At 46.7% G+C, this 16,736-nt stretch overlaps 2 protein-coding genes across 2 annotated transcripts; one reads left to right on the top strand and one right to left on the bottom strand.

The window, feature by feature from the left end:
* The first annotated feature begins 900 nt into the window (after positions 1–900).
* Positions 901–6,793, top strand: chodl (chondrolectin). Its single transcript, XM_040127120.1, has 8 exons — positions 901–964; positions 3,093–3,268; positions 3,339–3,514; positions 4,250–4,407; positions 4,517–4,561; positions 4,745–4,828; positions 5,679–5,775; positions 6,712–6,793. The coding sequence occupies exons 1-8, from the start codon at positions 919–921 to the stop codon at positions 6,791–6,793; spliced, it is 864 nt and encodes a 287-aa protein (XP_039983054.1). The 5' UTR covers positions 901–918.
* On the bottom strand, positions 6,276–16,139 carry LOC120789884 (zinc finger protein 708-like). Its single transcript, XM_040127064.1, has 4 exons — positions 15,945–16,139; positions 14,694–14,934; positions 12,232–12,558; positions 6,276–11,650 (listed from the first exon to the last, which is right to left on the bottom strand). Exons 2-4 carry the CDS (start codon positions 14,920–14,922, stop codon positions 10,209–10,211), a joined length of 1,998 nt encoding a protein of 665 aa, XP_039982998.1. The 5' UTR covers positions 14,923–14,934; positions 15,945–16,139; the 3' UTR covers positions 6,276–10,208.
* Between the last annotated feature and the right edge of the window lie 597 nt (positions 16,140–16,736).

Here is a 16,736-nt window from a genome sequence, read left to right on the forward strand (position 1 = left end):
GATTCTATTGGCTACTAACAATAAACATTCGGTCACGTTGACCTAAACCTGTACGTCTGCTGACTGACCCCGACTCCACCACCGGAGGCTCCGTCTCTCTCCCGTCTCAGAGGGAAGGGCCAGCTGGACGCCGTCAGTGTCTCCTCTCAGAGACAAGCACTGAACTTGTGGAAACGCTCTCTACGTGAGAGAAGAGTGACTTCATGACGGAAAATTCCTCGACGTTATTTACACAAGTTTCAGATTCAGCTTCAGAAAACCGCGTCAGTTCTTTATCCTGAACATGAACGCGTGTGTGTTGATCCACCAAATGTGAATGATGATGAATAATCAGCAGCGGAGGAACGTGTGTGAGTAATGTGAGGTGAAAATTCACCTTCAGATGGATCAGTGGAGAGAAAAAGAGACGTGGCTTAAGCATTGCTCATGACTGCAGCAGATATCAGAGGAATGTGGGGGGGGGGAGGTCATGTATTGATCAGCTGTTCTGCTGGGAACCAACCGGCCCCCCCGTCCCTGAAAGTGAATTAAACTGAACTGTGTGTGTGGCCCCCCAGGGCTTAATGAAGGAGGTGGTTACATCTGGGGCTCTGTAGGGAGGATCGATCAGAGAGCGAGAGGGGAGGAGGGGGGAGGAGGGGGAGGAGTGAGGGGATGTGAGCAGCGTTTGCAGACAGAGACACTTTCTCTGTGCGTTGCCTCATCGGAGGGAGACAAACGGGACAGCACCAGGAGAAATGGAAATAAACCAGGAGCCGGGCTTTTATTTTGAAATTTTATAAGAACGATCGCTCCAGTAAACAAATCGACATCAAATCTTCACGGAAACAAATTCATTTTGATATTTATCGTTGTGTTGCACAACAACCTAAAACGATGACATTTTGCCCGGCGTTGCCGTTGAGCCTCGGGGTTGTCATGGCGATGATGGTTGCCCGGGTGGATGGGGCGCGGGTGCTGAGTGGTGAGTTGAGAAAATAAAAGAAGTCATTTAACGGGCTCAGTCTTAAACGTCGCTTTTCTTTCTTCCATCTCGTGGGTCTGTACTTGAACTCTTTTAGAAATTCAAACTGTCGCTGTTGTTGTTGTTACGTTGACCACAAACCGAAGGAATTATTCACGAATGATTTATTGATTCTAATAGATTCAGTGGTTGAATGAGTTTCTCTGGGGCTGAAAACTTTTAAAGTTAATCAAATTGGATGCAATCCATTCGAAACTTGGGGTGAACTGTGAAGGACGACTGGATTTTGATACTTGTGCATTATTTCAGGATTTCTTACTCAACCCACCAGGTAAAAATTCAGGGGTGTGTTTTATCGTATGCGGTGAATTTTACGGGTTTTCTGACCCTTTGAAAAACCTGTAAATGCTGCCCTTAATCCCTCTGAGTATATCAATCGGGTAAAGAAACCCAAACTTTGGGTGAACCTGAATTAAGGTCCTTTTCAGGTACGAAACAAGTGGCTCCTGTCAGGTTACTTTATATAATCCATCTCATATTATTTCACCTATTTATAAAATGTCTTGTGCACAGATGCTAAGTTGTTTTGGTTTTTTTTACAGCTTTTATACTGTCTTCCTTTTTAATTTGAAGGCTTCTTTTTCTTAATGTTTGTCTAACTTCATTCAAGTCAAATTTGTGGTGGACTCAAATTGACGTCCCTCTCAGCTTAAATGACCTGTCAGGTTTCCATGACTTCCCCCCGTTCCGTTCATTTAGCCCAGATCTGAGGGGGAAGAGACGACTTCAGCTCTTTGCTGTTGACATGAATAACAAACCGAACCGCTCACTGCTGTTTTCTACTGTTTATCCATCTTAACTGTTGATCTCCTACTTCAGCAACAGAGTCCGTTGCCTAGCAACAGCCGACACCATCAGCGCCGTGGTTGTTAGGGTGTGGTTTGGTGCTCTCCTGGCTGTCGTCTTTAATCTTACACCACATAATAAAATCGGATTTAAGGCCCAGGTACACCAGATCCAATCCGGTCTCCGGTCTGGACTCCTGCTGTAGCTGGCGAGCTAACGGCCAGCTCTCCGAGCTAACTCCGTCTATGTTCGGTTTCCTCCCCCCGGACATTTTGTTCACCGTTTCCTTCAGTACAGAGAGACCGAGGAGGGAAACTAAAGCTCTGAAGAACGACCCGCTAACAGTCAGTTCTCGGTACGCTCCCAGTTTATTCCAGAGACGTCTTTGGCCCGTGTCAGTTTATTGGCAGTCTTTGGCAGTTTAGGCTCCTCAGTAAAACGGGATGGTGACAGATAATAAGCTAGAACAGCTTCCTCCGTTCTGGACCCTCCGGCTCTCCGTCAACTCAGAGCTCGGCTCTGTCGGGAGGGTTTGTGGTTGCATTCCCGCAGAACGACTGTTCTACTGGCGTTGCGGTTCAGACTTTAGTGTTTCACATTAAATCAGGTCCGATGATCAAACCCTAAACTGTGCTCCTGAAGATCCACCTCCTGCTTCCACTCGTGTTCTTTCTTTATAACACACATTCATTTCTATTTGTTTTCAGTGATTTTCTCCTCTTCAGTCCAGTTTCCCCCTGATGGACAAACCATCCCTTTTCTTCCCTCTAAACTGATCTAAATTACAACCTGCGCTGGCAGAGCTGCGCTGAATGATGGTCATTCCAGTGAAGCAGAGCTGAGTTTGAGGGTGGGGTGGTGGGGGTGTGGGGGGGTGGGGGCTGGTCGTAGACAGATATAAATGGAGCTCTTTAGTGGCTTTAACAGTAAAGTGATGATGGTGCAGAAGAGAATCCAGCTAATCACTTAAAGTAGCTCAGTGTGTGTGTGAGGCTGTTTTAACCAGACTGTGAATTAATCACTGCAGCTATTCACTGTGGACGCGCACACACGCGCACACACACACACACACACACACACACACACACACACACGCGCTGGTGGGAACGGAGGCTAGCCCCGGATGTGATGTCAGGACTTCGGGTCTCTAGTAGGTGCAGGCAGAAAGAAGCCTGACAGGTGGGAATCACGGCTCAGGGGAGTTTCTCAGGCTCCAAACATGAGGGAAGCTTCCTGGTTGAGGTGTCCGGAGAAAGATCACCTGTCACTCTCTGTCTCTCAGGTCAGACGGTGTGTTCGGGTGGTCCGGGGCGTCCCTGCTATAAGATCGCGTATTTCCACGACGTGTCGAGTCGCGTGGCGTTCAAGGAAGCGCGCCGAGCCTGCGAGATGGACGGAGGGTCGCTGCTCAGCATCGAGAGCCTGGCCGAGCAGACGGACATTGAGAACCTGCTGCAGGTGAGACACACACCCGGGCCTCTTCCTCTCCTTCTCTTCCTCCTCTCATTTTTCTCCTCCTCTTCTGCAGGAGCTATGTTCAGGAGCAGTGGGTGGTGCCGGAGAAGGAGGTATAGCGGACGGCGATTTCTGGATCGGTCTGACTCGGGTGGACGGAGTCAATCAGGCTCAGCCCGAACTCAGCAACACCTTCACTTCCTGTCCACAGCTCTACCACTGGACCGACGGCAGCCCCGCCTCCTTCAGGTGACCCATGTCTAACCCCACAATCATAAACAGGTTCAGCGCCGACGGGGCGGCGTCCTCAGCACTCGTCGAGGTAGTTTGGAGAAAGACCGAAACTGTCTGTTCACTAAACCCCGTCCCTGAACAGCAGCTGTCCAATCACATGAAGCCTAGCGTTTGCCACAAGAGGAAGCTGCAGTCAGAGACCGTCTGTACACAAAGAGTCATTTTCAGGTCTTTGTGAAACCAAAAGCCGGAGTGTAAAGAATCGATCAAACTGTTAGTCTGCTCTGATAGAACCTGCTTCTGTCTACAGTTACCACAGGTTTCATACCAGAGCTTAATGTAGCAGCATCAAGCTACTACAGTTCCCCACTGACCCCCGTTTTAAAGGGAATCACACCGACCACTAGTCCTCTGCTTGAAGAAATTTGATAGAACTATATTTAGGAATACATGTGGGACCAATATACACCAAAATAATTAGGGCTGTAAAACTAGATTTTGGCTCTGGGACCCTCAGCGAGACACAAAGTCAGGTGCTGGGTAAGAACCTGTCCTAGTTGAAACGGTTCTTTAGTGGAGCACATTAGCAGCTCATCAGATTGCATTTAACCAGCTGGTGTGGTGTAAACCTGGAGCGTCGGGGACTCCAGGAGCTGGAGATCCGGCCTTGCAGGGTGAACCCGTGCACCGTTTTGCAGATAAAATGGGAAGCAAAGGGCAGCTCCCTAAAAACTCCCTTTGATGATGTAGGAACTGGTATTTTGACGAGCCGTCCTGTGGAGGAGAGGCCTGCGTCGTCATGTACCATCAGCCAACTGCGCTACCTGGTCTGGGCGGGACTTATCTCTACCAGTGGAACGATGACCGCTGCAACATGAAACACAACTTCATCTGCAAATACAAACCAGGTACCGTCAGCCGATCAGCTTCAGTCTCTGATAAACAAACCAGGTACCGTCAGCCGATCAGCTTCAGTCTCTGATAACTTAAGGCCTGTTGGATCTTTCTTTCTTTCAGAGAGCCACGGTGTGACGGGTCACACACCTGGAGGGCAGAGCACAGGTGAGCAGGAAAGGCCTTATCAGTGCCCTCCACTGTAGTTCAGACTGAAATATCCCAACAACCGGTTCAGACATTCACGCTCCCCTCGGGATGGACCACAATGACATCGGTGATCCGCCGACTTTCCCTTTAGCACCACCATCAGGTCAAAGTGTGTCACAGTTGTGTGTTGTGTGTCCTCAGAGGCGACAGCCGGTGGAGGTGTGGTCAAACCGTCTGCAGGCACTAAGGTGGTTCCCCCTCAGGTGACCACGGCTGGAGCTTCAGGTACCTGCCGCTTTTCAATGTGCTCTATAAATAAACTGACTCTACGTGACTCTGGAGGGTCTCTGACGCTTTAACATCTACACACTGAAACGCTGAGCTGGGATCAGATTAACTGGAACTGTGTGTACACACAGAGAGAAATATGCAGATTTATGAATCCGTCTGTTATAAAGCTCGGTCATCGTGGAACTGGATGCGGGTGAACGAGCCTCACGTCACCTCCCGCAGTTCCACAGAAATGGAGTCATCGGTTTGCATGTGGCTGCTTCTGCTGCTCCAGAGACGAAGAAGCCTGAACCGTTCATTCCTCAGGTGCATCTGTAAACCTTCGTCGCTGTCGACATTGTTAAACGTTAGGGCGATGATCAGTGATTCGTCTGTGGCTCAGAGTGAAAGAGACCTTAGAAAGCAGCTGAGGGTAGAAAATAAAAGGAGCGGTAGAGTTCATCACTTCTAAACAGCTGTTTCTGAGAAGCTGAAAAATGAACCTTTGACCCAAGTTTTGCAGTTTCCCGTGTAGACTTCAACGATCATAACACAGTCAGGTAAAAAAGGAAAACGCAATGTTTGGCTCTAGAAAACTCTGTGTCTGCTGGTCTGAGGTCAGTTCATGTGAGAAACAGCGTCTGCGTGGTTTATGCGAGCGCAGACCGTTTCTACGTCTGGACCCTGCAGGCAAACAGACCAGAACTAAGAGACAACCATGGGTCACTTGTTTCTTTGGCCTGGACCAAACGAACCGAACTACAGGTGTGAAAGAGACTCGGTCTCAGTCCTGTTTGTCTGGTGTTTTAATTCTGGTCTGGTCCGGTCCGGTCCAGTGTTTTACCGTCCGTCTCTCTCTCTTCAGGTATGTTACTGGTCTACGTGATTATTCCAACAATCCCTCTGCTGCTGCTCATCCTGGTGGCTTCTGGGACATGTTGTTTTCAGATGCTCAGTAGAAGGTAAGACTGAACTAGAAACTACAACTCCCAGCAGCCTCTCCTCCTCCTCCTGTTACTGCTGAGGATGCAGAGCTTACTCTGCGATTACGACGGGTCAAACACTCCGACATCTTGTTAATGAGAGCTGATTTACAGGAGCAGCTGCTGGCTCTGTGTGTGTGTGTGTGTGTGTGTGTGAGAGAGGCAATACCTGGCTTCAGTTCAGGCGTGTCCAGCGGGAGACGATCTGATGATCGGGTGTTTTTCCTAGAGCCACCCGACAGTCTGTTAATGTTTCTGTAAAATGTAGAAATGCTCGGCTCTGTCAGTTCTGACCAATCCAGCTTTGTTTTACAGGTTCTGTACTTTCCTCATAATTTCCTGGAAACTTTCCTCATAATTTCCTAAAAATGAGCTGGTGTTTATCTGTTAATCACCAGGATATTTCCAACACTCTGAACAGTGGTGCAGCAGAACTATGAAGTAACATCAGTCAGAAATACTCAAAGTACAAGTCAAAGTCTTTATTTAACCTGCAGGAGTTTGTTGTTCCCGACGTCGTCACTGCGGAAACAAGATTCAGCACTTTATCACCGTGTCGAGAAAGTCGATGGGAGACTGAGCTCAAACTAAACAAAAACCAAAACCTCACGTCACAGTTACACGTGTTCGCGCTGCCGCAAAGCGGCCAATGTCAACACGTCCCCTTAGAGACGCCAACCAAACAACACTAGTGGTATCAGGAATCATATTCACACCACAGCAGTGGATGGAACCAAGACTCCACTCACATTTTCTTTGATTCTTCTAAAGAAATTCTGTCAAAAGTTGCCGTCAGTTTGGTTGGAAACTTGACTTTGAGGAAACCAACCAGTAATATATCGTTATTTTGAGGAGGCAGGGTTGTAACCCCCCATGATGATGATGATGATAATGTCATCACCCCTGTCCCCACAGTAATCCCCGCACAAAGACCGCCACCGACCAGTCAAATCTGTGGATCTCCAGGACGCCCAAACCCGACAGCATGGAGGTGTGAAAGCACTGCCCCGAGACATCACAGCGGCATCAGCATGTCAGCGGCAGAGGGATGGCATCGCTTCACGGCTCGGCCAATCATCATCACGTGCAGCTTTCGGGAGCGGGTGGACGATGACGACATCACAGAGGCTTTTATTTTACGGCACATTGAAAACGCTTCACTGCAGATGCAGGTCACTGTGTATTTAAACTGCCCCTCTTTACTGTGAAGGCACTTGTCTCCATCCTCCTTTCCTTCTTCACTTCTTTTCTTGAAAGCTTCATTCCTGTTCAGATCTGATTCTTTCCTTTCTGAGCTTCCTTTTTCCCTTCCCATCTTTCCCTTTCCTTCACTCGCTCCTACTTTCCTTCCCTTGTCTCCTACTTTATTCCCTCAACTCTTTCCTGTACCTTCCTTCCCTTCTACAGAGGACAATCTACCTGTTTGCCAGTCAGATCTGATTGGTTCCCAGGTCTTCACCTGTTTATTCACCTGTGTTCCCTGTGGTGATGCCGTGTCACAGTAATACACCCCCCCCCCCCTCGATGTTTAATTGACTGTGTGCAGTTAATGAAGTGGGAGTGATATCAGCAGCTGAGAGGAAATGAAGCATCCCTCAGGGGGGTGGAGTCACTGCAGGGATGCGTTTGATCTTAGAGCAGCTGAACCACACTGCAGCTAGGGGGTGAGGCTTAATAGACCCGATCAATTAAAAGGAACAGGGATGAAAGAGAGGAAGCAGAGAAGAGAAGGTTTAAAGGACGTAGAATCTGTGTATTTTCGTTTTTAAGAAAACCTGGATGTAAAAGTTCAGCCTGTTACCAAGCTGACATCTGCTAACTAGCAGTAAACACACGAGACCCACATGTAATCACAGTCCATCCAGAAGTTAACGAAGTGAGTTGGACGGACTGACTCGTAACTGCTAACGTGACTAAAACCCTGTGAATCGTCGAGTCCTTCCCTGAACTGCACCTGGATCCACCTGCTCAGAGTGGTGGCTTCAGCAGCTGTAAACATCACACCGCTGGAGGACGACCTGGGTTAGATCTACAAGACATCTGGGCGCCCCCTGCTGGACCCGGCCGAGCCACCATCACAGTTAATGTCTCTTTGACTCTGACTTCCTTTGAAAAACAATTGGTTTAAAGGAGCAGTTCAGCATTTTGTGAAATACTTTTACTTTCTTTCTGCATAACAGTGAGATTTTCAGATGGATGTCAGTCTTATGTCTCTGTGTTAAGTACGGTTAGCTTAGCTTAGCATAACGCCTGACAACAGGGAAGCAGCTAGCCTCATCTTGTTTGTTTAATCTGTGCAAAAAACTTATGCATAAAAACAACAAATTGTGGGAGTTACATGCTGGAAAATGTGTCCCTAAATAATGACATCATCTTTTTATCTCGCTCTCAGAAAGAAAGAAAATTTCCCAAAATGTTAAACTATTCATTTAAAAAAAAACATGTGGAGGTGAAGCTGCTGAAAGTCTTTTTTTTTTTTAATATTCCCAATTGGGTAACACTTCAATTTACTTCCTTTTAATTCTGATTATAACCCACATTTCAGTGTGTTGTTAGCCAGTTATTACATGTACTGATTATTCAGCATAAACCAGATTTAATCATCCTTTGTGTTTCTGACCTGTGATGAAGTCATCGTCCGCTCCTGGTCTATTCTCTTGAGCTCGGACCGGCAGAAAGCTGTCTGTTCCCATGCGACTTGAACACAACATAAACTTGAAGACAAACTGCTTTCAGATCAGCTGAAGTTCGACTGACTCCACTCTGAGGAAACTGATGAAATGTACAGATTCAAACTTATTGAAACTATTTGAACAGATTTTGATTTTACCCCCCCAAATGTTTTTGTTCTCGGTTTACGGCATTGTTAGGGTACGACAGAGAGGTCGTCACAGGCGAACCACTGAGACCTGATCTGGACTGGGTCCAGATAGTCTTCAGTCTCGGATCAGGTCATAATCACCACAGGAAGAAATCTTTCAGAATCAGTGGCCTGTGAATAGGATGCTATTAAATTCATGTTAGTTCTTGGGATTTGACTGACAGATGCTGAAGGGGTTCCGTCAACAGCTGGTGACAACCCTTTTGCTGTTAGCTTTAGCCTCAGTCTGTTTACATCATTATATGGCAGTTAGCGAGATATCCTCAGCGTAGCCATTAAATGCATTTTTTAAAAACTATTTTCCAAGAAATGTAGGATCCACTGTTTCACAAACGACTTAATGTCGATGATGAATCAGCTGCTGACACTGTCAACTGTTCATGGAACGTTCCCGAACAAGCGACAGGTCATCTGATGACTCATCATGCTGCCGCAATGTGGCTCGGGTCGATCTGGATCAGGTCTCAGCTCTTTCAAAAATGAATTTATGCACACTGGGTTCAGGGTTTCCACGGCTCTGTTTCAGACTGGCTCCAACATTTTGGACTCGTGAAGACCCCGAGTACAAACTCCCTGAAAATCGTCACAGAAAAACTCATTTCACTTCAAATGAGGGTAAAACCCAGAGCACTTCAACGGGGAGATTGAGGCTCTTTCAACAAACTTTAAACGTCATTTGGTTCATTTTAATGGGTTTTTCTCCCTTAAAATCCCTGTTGACCAGGAACTAAACCGGTTATAATCAACCCATTAACTGCCCCGGTAATTAAATCTGATTAATGGGAAAATTAATTGGATTTTAAAGCAGTTTCTTGTTCCTGTCACCGTGGAAACGCCTCTCAGTTTATCACTGTGACTGAATAGTCGTACTGTCAGCTGACAAACTGTGACGGGGCGTGGGCAGTCATGTTGTGATTCTTCAGCACGTCAATGCTCCAACAAACAAACCAGAAGTTTCTGTTTGTCATGTATAAAAACGCTTTCTGTGACTCCGGAGTCTGTCTGTTGTTATTTACACGTCAACCAATCAGCTGCCTCGATTTGTTTGTTTACAAAAAGATTTAATAGAGGAGGTAAGAGGAAGTGAAGGAAGAAAGGAGGCAACTGAGTGAACTCAATCTGCTGAGGAAAATCACGTGATATGATGGAAAGCTCCAGACCAGCTATGGTTTTGTCTGCCTGACGTAATCTAGAAGATTTAAAGATCCGGATCTGAACTGATGAGAGAAACCTTATATTTTCTGAATCATGTTGATGTTTAATTCTCCTTTCAACGGAACATTTTGGATCAATCGATCAATCGATCGTCTCTCAGATCATCGCCAAGTTTATTAAAGTGTCAGACTGACTCCCCAGGACTCATTTCACTTACTCCAAATGTGCGTCCCTGTTTACAGATCCATCCAGAACGCTCTGAGATCTGTCAGGAGGCTCACCTGACGTTTCAGTTTGATGCCAAAAACCTTCACGACTTCAGACCGGTTTTAAACGCAAACACAGGACGGTGTGAGCACGCTCAGTTCAGTCAGCGTTAGGTAGCGACAAGATGCTGGGCGACATCCGGCTCGTCGTTCGTCGCAGTCTCAAACTGCTCAGCTGCGGCGTCGACAGCCACCACCGTCTCTTCCTGTTTGTATGTCAGAGCGGGCGTCACGTCGTCGTCAAACAGGATGGGCGGGGCTTCCTCGGCCGGCGGCTTCCCCATGCCGTGCATGCGCTTCCTGTGCTGCTGCAGGTTCCCGCGGCGATTGAAGCGGGCGGTGCAGAGGTCGCAGGCGAACGGCCGCTCCCCGGTGTGGATGATGACGTGCCGGGCGAGCTGCGAGCGGCACTTCTTGTCTTTGCCACAGATGTGGCAGACGAAGCTCTGCGGCAGGCGTGCTCCGTTGGCGTGGACCACCTCACGGTGTCTCTTCAGGTGGCTGAGGCGTCTGAAGCTGCGGCTGCAGAAGTCGCAGGCGTACGGTCGGACCTCGCTGTGGATCATCGAGTGACTCGCCAGCAGAGACTTAAATTTGAAAACTTTGCTGCAGTTGGGACACGGGAACACCTTCGCCGGTGCCGTGGTCTTCCTGCGCCCGGCGACGTGTGGCGCATTGTTCACTTTGACCTTCAGGTGAACACGGAGGTGGTGCTGCTTCAGGCAGGTGGCGCGCTGGAAGCTGCGCATACAGATGCCGCAGCGGTGAGGCTTGTCGCCAGTGTGGATGCGGGAGTGAGCGGCGAGAAGCGCTTCAGACTTCAGCCGCTTCCCGCAGATGCTGCAGGCAAACGGCGTGTCGAGCAGCGACACGCCGTTCTCCTCCCCGTTCACCTGGTTTGCGTGGACCAGGATCTTGTGGCGTTTGAGCTGGTACTGTCGGCCGAACTTGCGTCCGCAGATGTCGCAGAGATGAGGCCGCTCGCCGGTGTGAGTCTGGAAGTGGATGGCCAGCTGCGACCTGCATTTAAACTCTTTACCGCAAAGGTCGCAGAGCAGCGAGCTCGGCCTCTGAGACTCTGCGGCGCCCTCCACGTGGACGATCTTCTTGTGGTGCTCGAGGTCGTTGGTCCGCATGTAGGCTTTGGGGCAGAGGTTGCAGCGGTGGGGTTTAACCCCGGAGTGGATGACCTCGTGTGTCTTTAGCCTGGACCTGCAGCTGAAGGTTTTGCCGCAGACCGCACACAGCCAGGCCTGCACCTCGCGCTGCTTTTCCAGCTTGGCGATGCCGTTGGGATGCAGCCGATTCAGGTGGTGCTGCAGGTTGTCGCGGCGATTGAAGCGCAGGTCGCACAGGTGGCAGGCGAACGGCTTCTTCCCCGTGTGGATAAAGGAGTGCCGGGCCAGACTCGACTTATTCTTCATCACTTTACCACAAACGTCACACATGGTGCTGTCGGGCTCCAGTTTCACCACACGAAGAGATGCATGCTGGGACTCTGAGTCCAGCCGCTCGTCCCCGAGGGACGAGGGAGACGGGTGAGATTCGACATCTGGGGGGAGACACACAGGGAGTCAAACTAATTGATACAAGGCAACAACATTAGATCTGATAAATACATTTTAAAAAGTACAAAAAGGATAAATAAATAAAATACATAAGAAAAAATAATTAAAAATATAAAAGATTATATTCTACAATATAAAAAACTTAAATTGAACATAAAAAAATAAACATCTCAATAAAATGTTGCTTTAGAGAGAGAGAGAGAGAGAGTTTATAATAAAGAAAAATAAAATATAACTATTTAAAAATAAAACAAAAAATGAATATAAATACACAAATCAAATAATTAAAAATGTAATTAAAAAATATATACAGCATTAAAATAAATCTACAAGAAAACTATTTTTATGACCACTTCAAATCATGCATTCAAATAAAATCTGATCAATAAATGCATAAAAACAAAACATATAAATTACAAAAATAATTTAAAATTTGATTCAATAAAAACAAGAAATATATAAAACATAAAAACTAAACTTGGTTGTTTCTACTAAATAAAAATATCTTTGCTGATAATTCCGGACTTATCAGAACTTCCTGGCCTCTGGTTTTGTCCTCACTCACCTTCGGGTGGAGTCCAGTTGGGATCACCTGTGTCCACCACCACCACCTCCTCCTCCTCCTCCTCCTCCTCCTCCTCCTGTTGGTCAGCATCAGGTGACACGCGGCGGCGACGGCGTTGAGGCGGATTTCGCTTGGTGGTGTTGGAGCTCTGAGCAGGCGGTCTCCTCTGGGTCCTGGACCTGGACTGGGTGGGTTTGGGGGAGAGTTTGATGGCGGGTTTGACGGTTCTGGTTCTGGTCCGGTTGGTGGTGCAATGCTGCAGCAGAGCACCCCCGTCTGGTCCATCAGGTCTGACTGCGAAACACTGCAGCAGCATCGCAGACGAACCTGCAGTCGCAGAGTTTAACGGGTCAGAAGTGAATCAGCCTCTGAGTCGAGAGCATCTGAAGACGTCACGTTCGGCTCCGTCGAGACGTTTTGGGCATTTTATTCAACTACTTTTTGACATTTCAGAGACTGAACGATCAAGAAAGGAATAAATAATAATAATAATATAAATAATAAGGCAGATTAAATGATGATAGAGATGCCTGTGAGGACCAGCTCCAGTGCATGAACAGGGACTCTCATGGATTTTTTTTTTAATATTAATTTATGACAGCTGTAAATAACTGTGTGTATTTATGTATAAATATCCTGAAAGCAGACCTACACCCTTAAATAATGTTTTCATCTGTAGCACAAATATCTGAACAATGCCTGATTCTAACAGTTTTCTGGGGCGATACTGACTATAAATAAAAATATGACTTTCTCCCTGACATCATAAAGATTAGTTCAAAGGGCTTACCTAAGCCCTGAGCCCTGCCTGCAGGCTTCCTCGACCTACGCTGTGAAAACACTCACTGCTGCCGGTTCAGCTCACCGCTCTGACTCTGCCGAATAACTGAAGGAATCATTTCAACATTCAGGACCAGGTTTGACGCCCTGTGACATTTCTGTTAAAACCTCAACACGACTGAACGACATCAGGTGAACTTAAAAATATCAGATCAGTTTGTACAGACCGCATGTTTCTAACATGTAGGTCTCTTCTCAAAACTCTGAACTGAACTCAGATCAGTCGTACGAGTCTGGGGTCGTCTGCTGCCTCCTTGTGTCAGAAAGGCGTCGCTGCACTCAGATCTGCTGCTGAATGAGCTTCTCTGTTGTCACTTTGTGTCTATTGGGTTTTATTCCTCCGATGTGCTGCACCTTCAGCAGTGGACCTCCAAATGTTGGACTGCTCCTTTAATGAGCTACTCTGCCCTGCAAAGGCAGAAGAGTTTAGACCCGATTCAGACCTGAATCGACATCTGTTCTACTATTAAAAATATTAGCGCCGAAGGACAGGAAATTAATCTGCACCTATTTTGATAATCGATTATTGGTTCAATTAATAATTTACAATAACGACGATAACAAACCTCTGTTTTCCTCAGTTGGATCTCACCGTGAACTGAGTGTCTTTGGGTCGTGGACTGTTTGAAACACTTATCTCAACACATTTCAGCCTCTTTTCTCAACATACTGTCGTTACTCAAAGTTTGACAAATCCATATTCACCATGCTGATGGGACAGTTGACTTTATAATGCCAGTGACATTACTGATAAAAACAAACTTATCGATTATATAGATTATAGATAGGTTCTGTCTTTACCTGCAGGGGGCAGTATCACAGTAAATTCTCCTACAGAAGCTGGTGTTCAGACAACGGCCAATCTGGGTCGTGTCTGGCACCAACACAGGTCACAGCCCAGTGCAACAGTCCCCACGGTCAAATCTGTACCATGTTCATTCATCACTACAGCAGAGTCACGTCAGGTGACAATCTGCCGTCAGCAGAGCGCTGAGCAGAACAGGACTGCTGAATTAGTGCCGGGTAACAATTAGTCAATCGACTATTTGGATTCAATTGAAATAGCGTTGGTCATTCTTTAAGTAAAAATGCCAAATAATAGCTGAATGCAGCTTCTCAAGTGAGACGGCTCAAAGCTTTTCTCTCTTTTCTGTCACAGTAACTGAATCTCTTGGACACAACAAGACATTTGAGGACGTCAGATTGAAATTGCAACGGGGATTTTTCACTATGCTCTGACATTTCACAGACAAATCGATTAATCTAAATTTACCATGTGAGCTGCTGCAGTAGGTCTCCGGTGATCGCCTCCATGTTTGTTTACCTGGCTGCCCCCGGCCATTATTTAAACACTGACTGATTTAGGAGATTTTACAGCAGTGCATTTGGAAACAAGACACACTCTGTAAAGTTTACAGCCACAACTGGCAAAATGTGAGTCAGCTCAAGGTCCGATGACTCCAATTATCCACCTTTAGGGGGGCAGCTCTGCTCTGTGGGTAAAATAATCAGCCTCAAAAGAAATAACACAAAGCAGCTTTTCTTCATGTCACACAGCGAACGGCTGCCGTCACCATTCCTGTAGTTAGAGCTGTCTACCTGCAGAGGGCAGGACGACTCACCTGAGTGTCTCCAGCTGAGCTGCTGATTCAGCAGGTCCACCTGGACAGCAGCGTCTCTCCTTTCTGCTGAGTCGCTCTGACAGCCCACCTCCCTCCTCTCCTCCTCTGGACTCTCCCACTGGCAGCCAACCTCCCTCCTCCTCAACTCCTCCTCCTCCCCTTCAGCTCTCAGCAGGAAGACACAGAGTTGCTCTTCTCCTCCAGGAGGCTCCAGGAGTCCAGATGACATCTTTAAAACCACCTGAACACCAGCAGAGGACAGTTCATCATCTGGTTCCTGTGTTTATTAGGGGTAGAACAAACATACAGCCACTCCCATAAGCCACACTGAGCCTCTTTACCAGTGCGGCTTATGGGAGCGGCTGTAGCCCCAGAAGAAAAAAAAATGTGCACAAGTTTACAGAAAGCAAGTTCAATGCACTCGTTAGGAACTGAAACCTGCACATGTTTCGTTTACACCACGGTCACAGTTTTCTCTTTTTTTTTGGCCAATGAGTATTTTGTTAAATCTAGTTTGCATGACGCACAGATTTGAGTTGTGGCTTCTGACCAACTGTTCTTTCTGGTAAAAAACAAACAGACGAACCATGTTACTCGTTAACAGCTGTTTTTCATCGCGGGGAACTGAGGTCCTGTTATTGATGAGCATTAAATTTAATTCTCCTTTTCACAGAAGCGTTTCTCCTCAGTGTTGTGATATTTCGTTGGCCTACGGCGGCTGCCTGCGCGCAGCGTGCAGGCGGTGACCGGACCCCCTGCAGCGCTGGTCACCTGTGCGCAGGTGGTCCGGTCAGAGTCCTGAGGATTTACTGAAGGTGTGAGACTTCAACTGCAGGAACAAATAAAGACGGTTTGATGAACACTGTGTTGATGCGACCATTAGACACAAAAGCTGTCCCACTTTAAAGGACACGGCTCATTTTTCTCCAGTGTCACAGTGAAAAGATAAAAGCTGAACAGACTGTGGTGTTTAATGAGTGATGATCCTCGGAGCGCGGAGACGGTCCTGTCTGGTTACTGTCACTTAGTTTACAGCAATAAAACAAACTCTCAGCTCACATCCCGACATTAAACGTGACATTCGTGTGTAAATATTATCACGCACTTGATTTCTGTGCAGTGTGAAACGGAGACATCCAACTTCTAACCGCTCTGCTTCACATGCTAACATTAGCACGATGCTAACTAACGTTTCCTCGGTCCCACGAAACAGAAACAGACCGACAGGTAAAGTGAAGACGTCCGGTTTACCTGAGAGCAGAGCGGCTCACACGGTGACGGCGGGGAGGATTTAACGTTCACAGGAAGCTTCAAAATAAAGATCTGATTTAACTTTAGACGGAAAACCACCGCCGGAACTACGGGCCGCACCGGAAACACTTCTTCTCCTTGGTTTATGTCCTGTTCCGGCGGGATGACGCCGCCCCCACAGGCCAGAACACAAACTGCAACTCTCTCTGCATTTAATTCACCAGACCGGGAGGTACAGTCATATAAATACGAATAAAATCATCATATCAATGTATAAACAAATATCAGAGCTGCAGCTGACGACTGATTTCATTAGGATGAGTCCAATACTGTTTAATACACTTCCCTGTGAATCATTTAGTTTAAAAACAGTAAGAAGACCATTAAATCTTCAGTTTGCTGCTATATGAAACAAAGAGAAACAAAATATCTTAACCTCAAAAGCTGGGACCAAGAATTTTACACTTTTCTCTTTGAATAATTGCTTATCTGATAAAAGATGAGTCTATTATCAAAATTGTTACTGATTAATTTTCCGTGGATGGCCTAATCAATGAATCTACTCAACTCTATCGAACAGCTTCTCCTATAATCCAGTTGTTATTATTATCCATTTTTTGGGATTTTTTAAATGATTCATACTTTTAAAAAAAAAACTATTAAGAGAAAGGATAAAAAAAGTTAAAGATAATTACATTTCATCTGATTTTGACTTTGCAGTGATGAGATGTGTTTATGTGTAACCAATTACGCTTCTGGGGGAAAAGAAAGTGATTAAAAGTAATCAGGCTC

Source organism: Xiphias gladius, chromosome 5 (genome assembly GCF_016859285.1).
Source record: "Xiphias gladius isolate SHS-SW01 ecotype Sanya breed wild chromosome 5, ASM1685928v1, whole genome shotgun sequence".
Lineage (NCBI taxonomy): Eukaryota > Metazoa > Chordata > Actinopteri > Istiophoriformes > Xiphiidae > Xiphias > Xiphias gladius.

Coding starts and splice junctions, on each gene's coding strand:
- chodl (XM_040127120.1), top strand. CDS start 919: ATGGCGATGATGGTTGCCCGGGTGGATGGGGCGCGGGTGCTGAGTG. Junction 4,829..5,678: donor GACCACGGCTGGAGCTTCAG/GTACCTGCCGCT, acceptor CTCTCTCTTCAG/GTATGTTACTGGTCTACGTG. Junction 5,776..6,711: donor TTTCAGATGCTCAGTAGAAG/GTAAGACTGAAC, acceptor CTGTCCCCACAG/TAATCCCCGCACAAAGACCG.
- LOC120789884 (XM_040127064.1), bottom strand. CDS start 14,922: ATGTCATCTGGACTCCTGGAGCCTCCTGGAGGAGAAGAGCAACTCTGT. Junction 12,559..14,693: donor GCTCAGCTGGAGACACTCAG/GTGAGTCGTCCT, acceptor CTGCGACTGCAG/GTTCGTCTGCGATGCTGCTG. Junction 11,651..12,231: donor CAACTGGACTCCACCCGAAG/GTGAGTGAGGAC, acceptor GTCTCCCCCCAG/ATGTCGAATCTCACCCGTCT.